This window comes from Populus euphratica, unplaced genomic scaffold, assembly GCF_000495115.2.
Source record: "Populus euphratica unplaced genomic scaffold, PopEup_1.0 scaffold59.1, whole genome shotgun sequence".
Classification (NCBI taxonomy): domain Eukaryota; kingdom Viridiplantae; phylum Streptophyta; class Magnoliopsida; order Malpighiales; family Salicaceae; genus Populus; species Populus euphratica.
The window spans coordinates 306,300-318,942 of record NW_011499940.1 but is presented as its reverse complement, the minus strand read 5'-3'; the positions used below and the strand labels follow the sequence as shown (position 1 = coordinate 318,942).

Here is a 12,643-nt window from a genome sequence, read left to right as displayed (position 1 = left end):
TAAATTTAGATATTGGTATTATAAAATACATGGGTTAAACTTCTCTATCAAGCAGAGAGTGACACAGCAAATTCATTTCCACTCTTCTCGCAGCACTGTCTGCTTAGATGATTAAGCCATTTATTAAGGAGTTTGATAATGTCAACTCCTCGTCCTAATCTTAGATTAATTTGACATGACAAGGAAAATGAAATATAATTTTTAAAAAAAATATATATTTGATATACTAAATTTCAGTAAGCATCTCAACAAGCTGCATCACTTGAACAACTTCATTATATTTTAAATGAAATTATTTTTGGAAGGCAAAAAAAATCCAAGACCCAAGTCAAGCCTATGATGCTACCTAACACATTACAGGGGACTGTGTATTTATTTTATTAAACCTTCTGACTTGAGTAAATGTTTGCACTAATACATTTAAAAAAAAAAATTTAAAAAAAAGATAAAACTTTATCTAACGAGACGAGCTTAAATAATTCTAGATCTTTCTTTCTTGATAAAAGTTTTTTAGGATAATGGGTTGATTGGCTTATACGATGTCGCTTTCCCTGTCTTGTCAAAGACGTCAAAGAGCATGTATAGTGAAGTTTGTTAATTAAATATCTTATTGTTTTGGTTGGATTCTAGACGTAATAATCTTTCATGCAAAGTTTGGTGTTAAGATTTTATATTATCCTCTTGTTCTTATCGCTTAGTTTGGTGGATAAGTAAATTTGTTTTTTATATTATAATTAATATTAATTTAAAATCAATAAAAAAAATATGATGAAAAGGTAAAGAAGATATCCCTTCTTTAAGTTAACTTACACGGTTGAAATAGATAAAGATAATTAGTATAAAAAAATTTTGTTTTTTTTGTTTTTTTAAGGATGATGATTTGACTTCAAAATTATTATATAGAAATGTTTATTTTTTTTTATCTTGAGATTATTATTTTTAAACCCGATTCAAGTTAAAAGTCATCAATAAACTTAATTTCTGTATTTTATAAAAAAATAAAAATGACTTTATTTAATGAGTTTTGATTGGATTTTTCTTTTTTAAGTTGGACATGTCATGGACCATTCTAAAACTCTAGATTTTATGTCATTTTGATATAGATTTTATATTATAGATAGACTAGCCAGGTTGAGTAGAGTTTTGAAATAATAATTGGGATAGATAACAAAGGCAACCTAATTTCTTAAGTGAAAAAACCATGAAAATAAATTGAACTTTGTTATCCTATCATAGATTTCTGTCATCAACCTAAGTTCAACATCACCTATATGTTTTAATTCATCTTGAAGGAAAGGCAGGGTTGGGAATCTTATTTTTCTGTGGAGCAAATGACCCAAGTCAAGTGGATCCTCAAAATGACAAAAACATGATGGGAAATTCAATTGATAATGATAAAGATATTGGATCACTCTGAAGGATTCTCTCTCAACTCCAAATTCTGCCAACTATCTCCAGCCCCTCAAAATCCCTATTCTTGATTCTTATTCCCATAGACGTTATTGGTGTTGATATTTGATAAATTAAGCTTTGATTAGCAAGAACAAAAACACCATCACTCGTAAAATATAATTATTTCAGCATCAAGCCAATTGTTTACACTCTCCAATGTCCATTTCACGATTTTGCTGTGCCTGTCCCCCAATCGGAGAGGCATTGCTATCCTATACGGAGCTAGCTGGGACTCTTTGCTGCTCACCTCATGCGTAATCTGAGTATTCTTGAGGTATGCAAAACGACAATTGTCACCAAGATTTGCTAGGGTTACCTAATCCTATGGCTGCTAGCAAAACTTTGGAAAATTAAATAACCTTTAAAAATTGATATGACCTAATCACCTAACACAACCACCCCTAAACAATCAATATATTGAAAAGTTTCGAGTTCAAGTTACTGCTTGTAATAAAAATAAAAATAAAAATAATTGATCAGAAAGAGATCTTCTTACCTCTTGTTGAAAGTAAGTTTACGTAAGAAATACTGCCACTAGCCAGACATGTCGGGCGGTGAGGAAGAATTTATTTTAACTTCTTTAAAAGATTTATTATTTTTTAGCAAGGAGAATAAGGCATTCAAGTTATCATAAAAATTAAGACAAGAATGTTAATAGAGTTAACTAAAGAGATAGAAATAGCGATCAAGATCAGAATTCAAATTATCAAAACATATTATTTATGTATCAGGTTATTGTCACGAACAAAAAAATAAAAACAATAAAAAATAGAGATAGAAATAACATGTTTACACGTTCATTTTATATTTATTTCTTCAACAAAATATATTTTTATATCTTTATTTTTTTATATCTTTTTTTCTTCCCTGAAACATTACCAAAACACTTGAATGGCACCTTGTCTTAAGAGACATTAATGAAGCGAGGATGAAGCAGCATAAAGCATTAATAACTATATACTAATGCATTGGATGAAGTTTTACATTACATAAACAGAAATACAAAATAAACAAGGCTATGAAGAACTATAGTCTAAACCATGGCGTGCCAAAATTATAGACACATACTACACATAATCCTTAAACTTGCCTCCCAAAATACCAAGAAAAAGGTGGGGGGGAAACAAAAACCCTAAATTAATTAATCATCACACAACCTTCCATGACTCTAGAGTTGGAAAGCTAGAGAAAGTGTCGAAATCAAAACCACTACTAGAATGAACACCAACATCCCCCACCATGGGCTGGGTAAACAAAATCGGTCCAGGCCCAAATTCAGTCCCGGTACTAGACCCGGAAGTTGACCCCGTGACCGCATGATGTTGATGATGATGATCAAGCAAAAACGCCGACGTATCAAGCGTGGGCAGGTACCCGCTACCCCCTAGCAACCGGCCACCAGGCCTCTGTGGCTCAGGTTTCAAGACAGGAACCGTTGAAACCTGTGAGTTGCCGAATCTAACACCGGTAACCTGTTGCACCATCTGTCTAAAATTAGCCGGATCCGCTGTTATAAACGTTGTCTGAGACCGTTTGGAAGCTCGTGTCTTCCGTTTCGAAACCTTCCCAGTTGCACCCGGGACCAAGTTTCTCTGGCGTTTGGTGGCTCCAGCAGTTTCTGGGTCTGACCCAGAAACGTTCGAGGCCGTCGGAGTCGGGGGTGCCGTCTCGATTAGGCTGGTAAACGGGTTGAATGAATTTGAAGAAAAAGTTTCGTTCATGGAGAAAGAGTTAGTGCTGTTATCATCGGTCTTTGTGCCTGTAGGAGTGTCATCTATGTTGTTAAAGAGGGATTTTTGAAGGGCTTTTGTGAGGGTTTCTGTGTCGCGAGCATAGGCTTCAGGAAGCCAAAAATCAGGAAAATTCGACCTGCACATCATATTCCATGGTTCAAGACTTGCCAAGTTCTCTGATGATGCCATATTGCTAGCAGTATCTAATTTAGAAACCTTAAATTTTAAAGAAAACAATTTAAATTTGCAAAAGAAACCGACTCTGAGGTGTTTTCAACACATTTTTTAGCAAGAAGTGAATATCTATTGTTGGGTTGACGGAAGGGATGGGAGGAACGCAGTTAAGAAGGGATTTGGTTTGACCGGCAACCAAGAAGCGGTGACCGCGAGAAGCGAGGTCTTTGTGTCGTGAGGCGGAAAGAGTTTTTGTTATGCTGGAGAGATGGGAGGGAGTGAAAACGGAGCGAGTAGAGGAATATAAATAGAGCGGGTGGAGAAGGAGAAACCGCGTTGGCAGGGGGGACACGCGTCCATTGTTAAGTACGGAAGGTTAGACTCTTTTGAGTGTTGAGGGAGCTTGAAGAGTAACCATGGTTATGCTAGCAGATTTTACTGTTGGGGAATTCACCTGGCAGTCGCTCAACTATATGACAAGTTTCAGTTTGGTCCATAACTATTTATAATTATCAATATTATCCTTTCTCTCATCGGCACCGTCTAAAACGTTTTACAAGATTCTCGAGTTTTATAAAAACTCGATGTTGGATTTTTTTTCAATGGAGTCTTAAATAATTCATTTGTATTTTGATAATAAAAATGGATTTTACTTCAAGATAATAATCCACGATAACATATTTGATTTTTGATTAAACCATGACGTTACTGAAATCTACTAGAATAATAACCCGATATAAAAAGTTTTTTTTGTATATATTTATAAAAAAGAACTCAATAAAATCGAATTTAATTCAGATGTTTTAATGGAATTGAATGTTTGAAACTATTTTATTTTATTTTATTTGGTCCTTTATTTTAAAATGGAGTGTGAGCTTACTACCAAGGACAGGTGGCAACGAAAGGGTGAAGTAGTGAGGAAGGAGCAGTGAGCTATCGTGGGCTCTTGGAGATCAAGCCGTGTCACTCGGCGTCCTTCCTTCTTAACGCGTAATCTCACTTCCCGACCCCTTCCTTCATTTTTATTATTTTTTTTTTATCATTAGTGTTTATTTTGTTCGCTTTTTGTAGTTTTCTCTATATAAAATATCAAAGCGTTTGTGCACGTAACATCTATCTATTTTAAAGGTACGACAAATAAATTTTGAGGTGTTTTGATTGAGATATATGAAGTAATTCCATCGATACCTTTTAAAGATAAGAAAATAACTAGGCATTAGTTTCTGGTTCTTTTCGTAGCAATAATTGAGTTGGTATAAAGCCTCACCTTGGAGTAAATGAGTCTTTAAATCCTAATATTACCAAGAGAATGTTAGTTTTAGTGTTGCATTATACTCTATGATCATATTTTGTTTTTGTTTTTCAAATAAAAAATGACAGGAATAGTGTTGTCTATATTCCTATAATTTGGTAATTTTCTTGATATTTATATTATTTTTAATTTAATTTAATTTGATAAATTGATTGGATAGAAACATGTGTTATCCATACAAAATTTAAATTAATTTTTTTTTAAGATATTAACTTGTTAAAGTCCACGAGGCTTAACATGTTGATTTACAACTAAGTGATTTGATCATATTTGATTTAAACATGATCAAGGCAGAACATAATAATAAAAAATAAAATAAAATAATATTATTTTAATTAAAAAATAAATTTTAATTAATCTAGTGACTCATCAAATTACTCAATAAATAAACATGTTTATAAAATTAGAATCCGAACCAAAAGCTTATTTGTTTTTGTATTTTAAAAAAAAAATTTAAATTTTTTTTTTTTATTTTAAATTAATTATTTTTTTTATTTTTTAACTTGTCAATATTTAAAATAAATCCTAATAATGAATAAATATTTAAATATATTTACAATTAAAAAACAACTGAAATTCACCGATTTGGTTAGAGTACAAAGTGGAAAGCTGATACATCTATCAATCATTATTGTATGATGATGGCCATGGAACACAGCTTTTTCACTCGGTTTTGATTCTCTTTAATCATTACACACTAGAAACTAAAGAATTAGCTACTAGTTTTTAAAGCTAGCTTACAATGTATTTTTATTTTATGCGCATGATTCAGTATGGCACAATTCATCCAGATTCCCGGGCCTTGTTTATTTTTATATTTAAAAAATAATTTATTTTTTTTATTTTTTATTTTAAATTAATACTTTTTTATATTTTTAAATAATTTTAATTTACTGATATTAAAAATAATTTTAAAAAATAAAAAAGAATTATAATTATATTTTCAAACTTTTTTTTTTCAACGAATTGCTGCAGTTCACGTGGACATGGAGGTTTGGGCCATTGGGTCACAGATGGTGAAAGCGCGTGGGTCCATTTTTTTTCGGCCGAAACAAATTTCTTTATATTTTATTGCCTCTTTAATCTTCATGTACTTTAACAATATTCGAATCCTTATCTCAATTCTCCTCTGAGAAACTAAAGTCATCATGGTTTTGTTTCTTTACGCTGTTCGTGTTTTTTTAAAAAAAAAATAACAAATAGACCGCATTTTTTCTATTTATTGAACATAATTAAAACAATAACAAATTATTGATTCGAATCTTTGACATTTTAATTTAAATATTACATAAATTTCCCTTTTAAATTATAAATTTGAATACAGATCTAATAAGGTGTCGCGATATAAATTAAAAACTCATGTTGTTATCATGGGGATGTTATTTCTCTTGTACACGGTCTATGAAGTTTTGAATAATCCAGGCACTTGGATAGGTAAAAAGAAGAAGTTTTTGAATAAATTGCACCTTTTCATGAGCTTTGGAATTCCATGTTTGTGAAAATAATGTTTGAAAACGTACCTATATTTTTTAAAATTTAAATATTTTTAGATTATTTTTGTGTGTTGTGTTAAAAATATTATATTAAATTATTATTATAATTTTAAACACTTTAAAAAATAAAAAATATATTATATTCAAAATATTATTATTATAATTTTAAACACTTGAAAAAGTATCAGAGGATATGTTCACGGTAATTTATTCTGAGTGACCAACATTATCACGGGCAATTCAAACACTAGGGTTTGAAGGAGGTTTCAAGAGCTTTTTTAGAAGTGTGGTTATGATTGTTTTTCAAATAGTTTTTCGTATCAAAATACATGTTAATGATTTTTTTATTTTAAAAAAATTATTTTTTATATTAGCACATCAAAATAATTTGAAAACACTAAAAACATATTGATTTGAAATTAATAAAAAAATAAAAAAATATTTTAAAAAAAAAACACTTTGAAATGTATAAACAAACAGGCTGAAAGCCGTCAACTTTGGTTGTTATGGCTATCAATGATAATAAATCAGTTGCTTAAACAGTTCTGAAAGCAACTTGTCCGTATTATATGGTATTGATTAAGATAATAATTATTTAATTATTTTATTAAACTTTAATTGACAAGATTTATACACACGTGTGTGTAAACTCAACTGATTAAATCCAGTTGTATTAATCGATCGAGTGTTTCATATAAAACTATAATTTTATATAAAAAAAATTCCAAATACATTTTATAAATCAAAATTGTCGTTATCCACCTTGTAAACTCAAAACTAAACCCCAATTAAAATTTTTAAAAAAATATTATTCATACAATAGTAGGTGATTTATGAGCATTCGGGTATAAGCATGTCACAACTGAGTGATAATTTGCCTAGGCAAATTACTTTAAAAACTTATAAAATATATTTGTAAATTAATAAGACAAGTTTAAACCCAGGAGTAGGTCTAGTCACGTCAAATTATAATAACAACTCAAACAATTCATAATTTTTTATTCGACTGTTGAATTATGTTTGTTTGAAATTTTACAAGAGTTCCTGCATGCTATCTTTCCCACAAAAGCCACCACGTCACTATGCAAGCTGTCGAATCTTAAATATAAAAAATCTTGTCGAGACCTCTAAATTTTTATAGTTTTAAGATTTTACTTGTTATTTTTAAAATTGATTGGTCAGTTTCACTAATCATTACAAATCAATCAACTAGTTGAGCTATAAATAATATATTTTAGCAATGTTGCTCTTAAAAATAGTGATGTTTAGAAAATATTTTGCTAATTTTTTAAAACTTTGTATATTAATTACCTAATTTATCCTTGTTAAAGCAAAAGAAAATAAAAATAGCTGAGTAACTAAGTTGATCATTTGATCATGACACGATGTGAGTGTGGGTAAGTGTAGCGAAAATTTTGAGCGTTGAAGAAAATAGTAGAGTGACTAGAAAGTTACTTGAAAAAATATTTAATTGAAAAATTGAAAGTCTAAGGGCCCATAAACAAAGAATGGGTGATGGCGTGTCCCAAAATGGATAAATATGAACTGCCGTATTGGGGCATGGGGAGTGCAGTTAGGTAACCTTGGAACCCACGTGTCTCCTAGACATCATCCTCCACATTCCTCGCTGCTCTCATCCCGGGGAATTGTTTTTCCAATTTTTTTAATTTGTTTTTTTAATAATTGTAATATGATGATATAAAACATAAAAAAATATTTTTATATATTTTTATTTAAATAATATTTTTTTTAAAGTATCTGTACTGTATTATCAGAAATAAGTGGAAATTGTATTGCAACGAGACTATATATATGTTTAATTTTTATATTAAGATTATTTTACTTAATAAGGTCTTAGAATGTATTATGTGTATGTATTTAGTGAGAGATTTAATCTCGGTTTAATCCTCGGATACTAAACTTGGCATCTTATCCACCATAAACAAATTCATGGACTTCTTTCACCCACGAGTTATGGGCATCGTAATATCAAATCAATTGTTCCTTGTTTCAACAATTGTTTTTTTTGTTTGGTGTTACCAGTTACTTTAATTTTTTTTTATTTTTTAGGTTTATTTTCATTTTTAATATCAGCATATTAATATAATTAGGTTTATTTTTATTTTTAATATTAGCATATTAATATAATTAAAAAAATATAAATCTAATATTTTTTCAAAAAAAATATAATTTTAAAATACTTATAAAAATATAAATCATAAAATCAAAACAAGTTATTTTTTAATGTAATTCTATCGATATACAATAATAAATAATTTTCATAGATATGTATCGAGTGACATAGTAAAAAACTATTTTGTTAATAAAATTTATTTTATTTTACTAATAAAATTTATTTTATTAATGTTTTTGGTAATTAGCTCTCAAGTTAAGAATTTGAAGTCCCTTGACATAACGTCTGGAGGCAATTCTCAGTGAATCATGTGCTTTCTTCCGCATGATCAAAGAAATTTCATGGCACGCCAATTAAAGACTTGTTTGGGTCCTCGAGACTGCAATGAAACTGGACCAATTTAGTAGACTTTGTGGATGAATCCAAGCGGGCAAAGTTCACTTAATCAAAGAACAGCCGTGGAGAGTTCGTCAATTCTCTCCATTTATCTACAGATTTGACCTTTATTAGATCATCTTCATGCTCGGCACAATCAATTGAATTCGAAGCTCCATTCATCGAAGTTTATTGGATCTTTAACAAATGGCATATCCGTTAGATATCAGTAATTCCACAATCGATAATTTATGCATCTTTTATGGGTAGACAATTATACCAAGAAAATTATCACACAAAAGATTGGAATCTTCTTTTTAAAATTAAAAATTAAAAAAAAAACTTTTTTTTTTCTAACTAGACAACATATTCATAGATTATACCACTAGCAAAAGCCACCTCAAGGTGTTAAATCTCATGTAGAACATGAACAAGTTTTCTTCTAAGATACGCATGAGAGATGTCCGAATTTACTTGAATTTCCAATTTTTTATAAAAAAGGGGGGGAGAGAGAGAGAGAATGCGTTTGTGTTAATCGATAAAAATCAAATCAATCATAGTGTTTCTTGATCCATGGCCCACAATGACCCCTAGGTGGTATTTGGACAAGGAAGAAGACAAAGGTGGAGACTTTCTAGACTGATAGAAACCAAATTTAAAAGTAAATTTCAAACAAAAAGGGCATAAATGGCGCGAGCGGTGATGTAACACATGGGCGTGGCATGACGAGATGGGTGACGTGTACATTGTTTTAAAAAATTAAAAAGAAAGACAGAAAGATAAATTTAAAGTAGAAGGTCTGATTTGATATTTCTTTGTCGAAACAAATCTGACTGGTTGTTCATTCGAGAAATTTACGATTTAAATTCCAACTTAAATTAAAATAATATATTAATTTACTAAATTTATCTAACCAGATCGGATTAACACTTGATCTAGTTAAATTCAGTTTAGATCTTGTGGGGTTAATAATAAGAATTATTTTTACAAAATAATAAAAATATTAACTTGGAGCGATCCAACGATTCACTTGTTAGCTTGTTAACCCAACAAATCACATCTTTTGCAACTATGCGATTTGTCGTTTCCTTATTTTAAATAATATTTTTTTCCCCGGTTTTCTGGTTGCATATGACGAGGGCTTTTGGGTTTTTCTTGGTTGTAAAATGTTTTGTAAAAGTTTGAATTTTGCTCAGATTATTTAGATGTATTAATATTAAAAATAAATTTTTAATAATAAAAAATATTATTTTAATATATTTAAATAATTTTAAAAACAACAGTAGTTAATAGGAGATAGTCCTATCCTATCACCTATGCTCTCGTACTCTTTAGCTTCTCCTGTCAACTTCAGCATGGCTTGGCTTTATTCGGCTTGGGATTCTTTGAGATTCTGTTATAACGGCGTTATATGAGTTTTCAGCAAGCAAACAAAAAAGATATATTATAATTATTTCTTTCTTTTAAGGTTTCCAGGATGTAAAATAGGTGAATTTATAAAAACGTCTTCTTCATTTTCATTTAAATTTAAAACAGCAGCATAATTTATTAAAAATATTTTGAGACAAATTTTATTCATTTTAAGACTAAATTTGGCTACCCACAAGTAAACGGATGGATTGATGAGAAATTTTTTCTTTTATATTTAAAATGAAATGTGAAGTACATAAATTAGCAAATAAAATTTTTTTCTACTTTTTTCTTGGGAATTTTTTTAACTTTATGATTAACACTTCTGTTATTGACAAATTTCACTAATTAATGCAATTGATATTGAGTCGACTTCTATACTTAATATAAGGAAACAAGTTTCCAAGTGATTGGTGTTCAAAACACTATAATTAGCGTTTGAATGTTGTAGATATGTGATTCGGAGTTTTTTATTATATTAATATGCTAAAATGATTTAAAAATATAAATATAAAATAAATAAATAAATAATTTTTTTAAAATATAAAAATAAATAGAACATAAATTATTCAACTGTAATGATTTAGTTTTAATATGTATAGTTTTTTTAGTTTTTTTTAAATATTAAAATAAAAAATATTTTAAAAAATAATCTACTACATAAAATCATTCAACCGTAATTATTTCAATACATTAAAATAAAAAATATTTTAAAGTATCACCATAACATGCCATACGTAAACAAGAAAGCAATAGTCAAGGGTATAGACCGTGATGATGTTCTAATGCAGTGATGTTCCTGGACTTCATTCTGCCTGTTTTCTACTGCGTGGGATTTCCCACTAGCTATCACTGTAACTTGCAGCATTTAATAAATTAGGTAGAAGGGAAGAAGTAAGGACCTACTGCATTTAATAAATTAGGTAGAAGGGAAGAAGTAAGGATCTAGCTTGTGGGATATTTGGGAATTTGCTTCACCAAATATAGCTCAAATAACCTCTTAAAGTGGCAAGCAAACGACGTTCTAGCTAGGTCCATGCCTTTTGCCTCTCAAATCATGCTGCACATACAAGTTACCTTTCTTGTCATGCTAGCCTATTTTTGGAAAAAATATTGTTCATGTTTCATGAACTTATAACATCATTAAATACTTATTGGGAGTCTATGAATATATTTGTATCGTAGTTATTAAACACAGTTATATTTGCATAGTAGTTATATGTGTATAGTAGTTATTAAACATGGTTAGATTTAATAAGTTAATTTAAAAGATTTAAGATTAATATCCAACTTTCAAGTTGAATAAAAAAAATATAATTAACAACACTTAAACATCATTTAAATACACTCAAGTTTAACATGAAAAAGCAAAATAAAAGTATTTTATTAGAAAAGATTGAATAATCTAGATTAACCTTAGTAATCCAACAAGCCAACCATCTTAAATCATTTTCTAAAACAATTCCATATATGAGAACTACTATTTATATAATTATCGAAGACAACATAAGTCAAATTCTATTGTTTATTTGAATGCCTTGAAAGAATGAAACACGGGATGAAGTTTGAAAAAATCAAGCATTAGTATTAAATCATTTGAGGAACAATTCAACAACCAATTAACTAGGCAGGCAGGCAGCAAGCAAGCAAGCAAATGGGGTATCAACAAAACAAGATCCTACTTATCTTATGCAAGCAAAATCTCTGTGGGTCATGCTTTGACTTCAACAATACAAAAACAGCACAAACAATGAAAAAGATAGAGGGTAAAACATGGCCACCATGACATTAACAATATTTGCATGGAGACTTTCGCGAGGGCAACCTTGCTTGGTTAGGCTTCCCCTAGCGAGACACAACACTCAAGCCACGTATAAAATTGTTGCACTTGTTCTTTGTTCTGATCTGCGGTACGTACCATGTCCATCTTGATGTGGATTGCTCTCTCGCCAGTCATCAATGGTGGTGGATGTGTTTTAATTTAGGATGGCAAGCTTCCACCAAACTTTTTGTGGCTTAGAGTCAGTTTGACTCTACGATTGCGGTTGCGTTTTTATTTAAAATATAATTATAGCTGTTTAGTTAGAAAAAATAAAGATATAATATTTACTGGATCTCATATCTTTTCTGCGTTGAAAACATAAAATTTAAAAAGTAAGAATTACTTACTTTTCACTGTTCACGTAATTGCACTGTTCACTGAACTGAACAGTGCAATTACGTGAACAGTGCATAGTGGTGCACTGTTTACTGCGTGGATACTTTATATATATATTTAGATTATTTTTTAACTGTTTTTGTTAAAAAAATCTAGTTTATGGTGAATTTTATTAATGATAGTATTTTATCTAATTTTATTATATGTTAAAAAATTATAAAAATTATAATTCTTGTCGGATATATAAAATAACAATAGTTAAATCTATAATATTAAATTAAAAATTATCAATATTAATATATATTTTTTTAAATTACTTTATAACCTCAATTTCAAAAGTATTTTTAACCAAACACATTAAACTATTTTTTTTAACCTTAATTTTAACCACAGTTTTAACCA

The 12,643-nt window shown here is 29.5% G+C and overlaps 1 protein-coding gene across 1 annotated transcript; it reads right to left on the bottom strand.

The window, feature by feature from the left end:
- Positions 1-2,387: 2,387 nt before the first annotated feature.
- LOC105136902 (uncharacterized) lies at positions 2,388-3,694 on the bottom strand. The gene has a single exon (XM_011042407.1). The coding sequence runs from the start codon at positions 3,372-3,374 to the stop codon at positions 2,601-2,603; it is 774 nt and encodes a 257-aa protein (XP_011040709.1). The 5' UTR covers positions 3,375-3,694; the 3' UTR covers positions 2,388-2,600.
- Between the last annotated feature and the right edge of the window lie 8,949 nt (positions 3,695-12,643).

Coding starts and splice junctions, on each gene's coding strand:
- LOC105136902 (XM_011042407.1), bottom strand. CDS start 3,374: ATGGCATCATCAGAGAACTTGGCAAGTCTTGAACCATGGAATATGATG.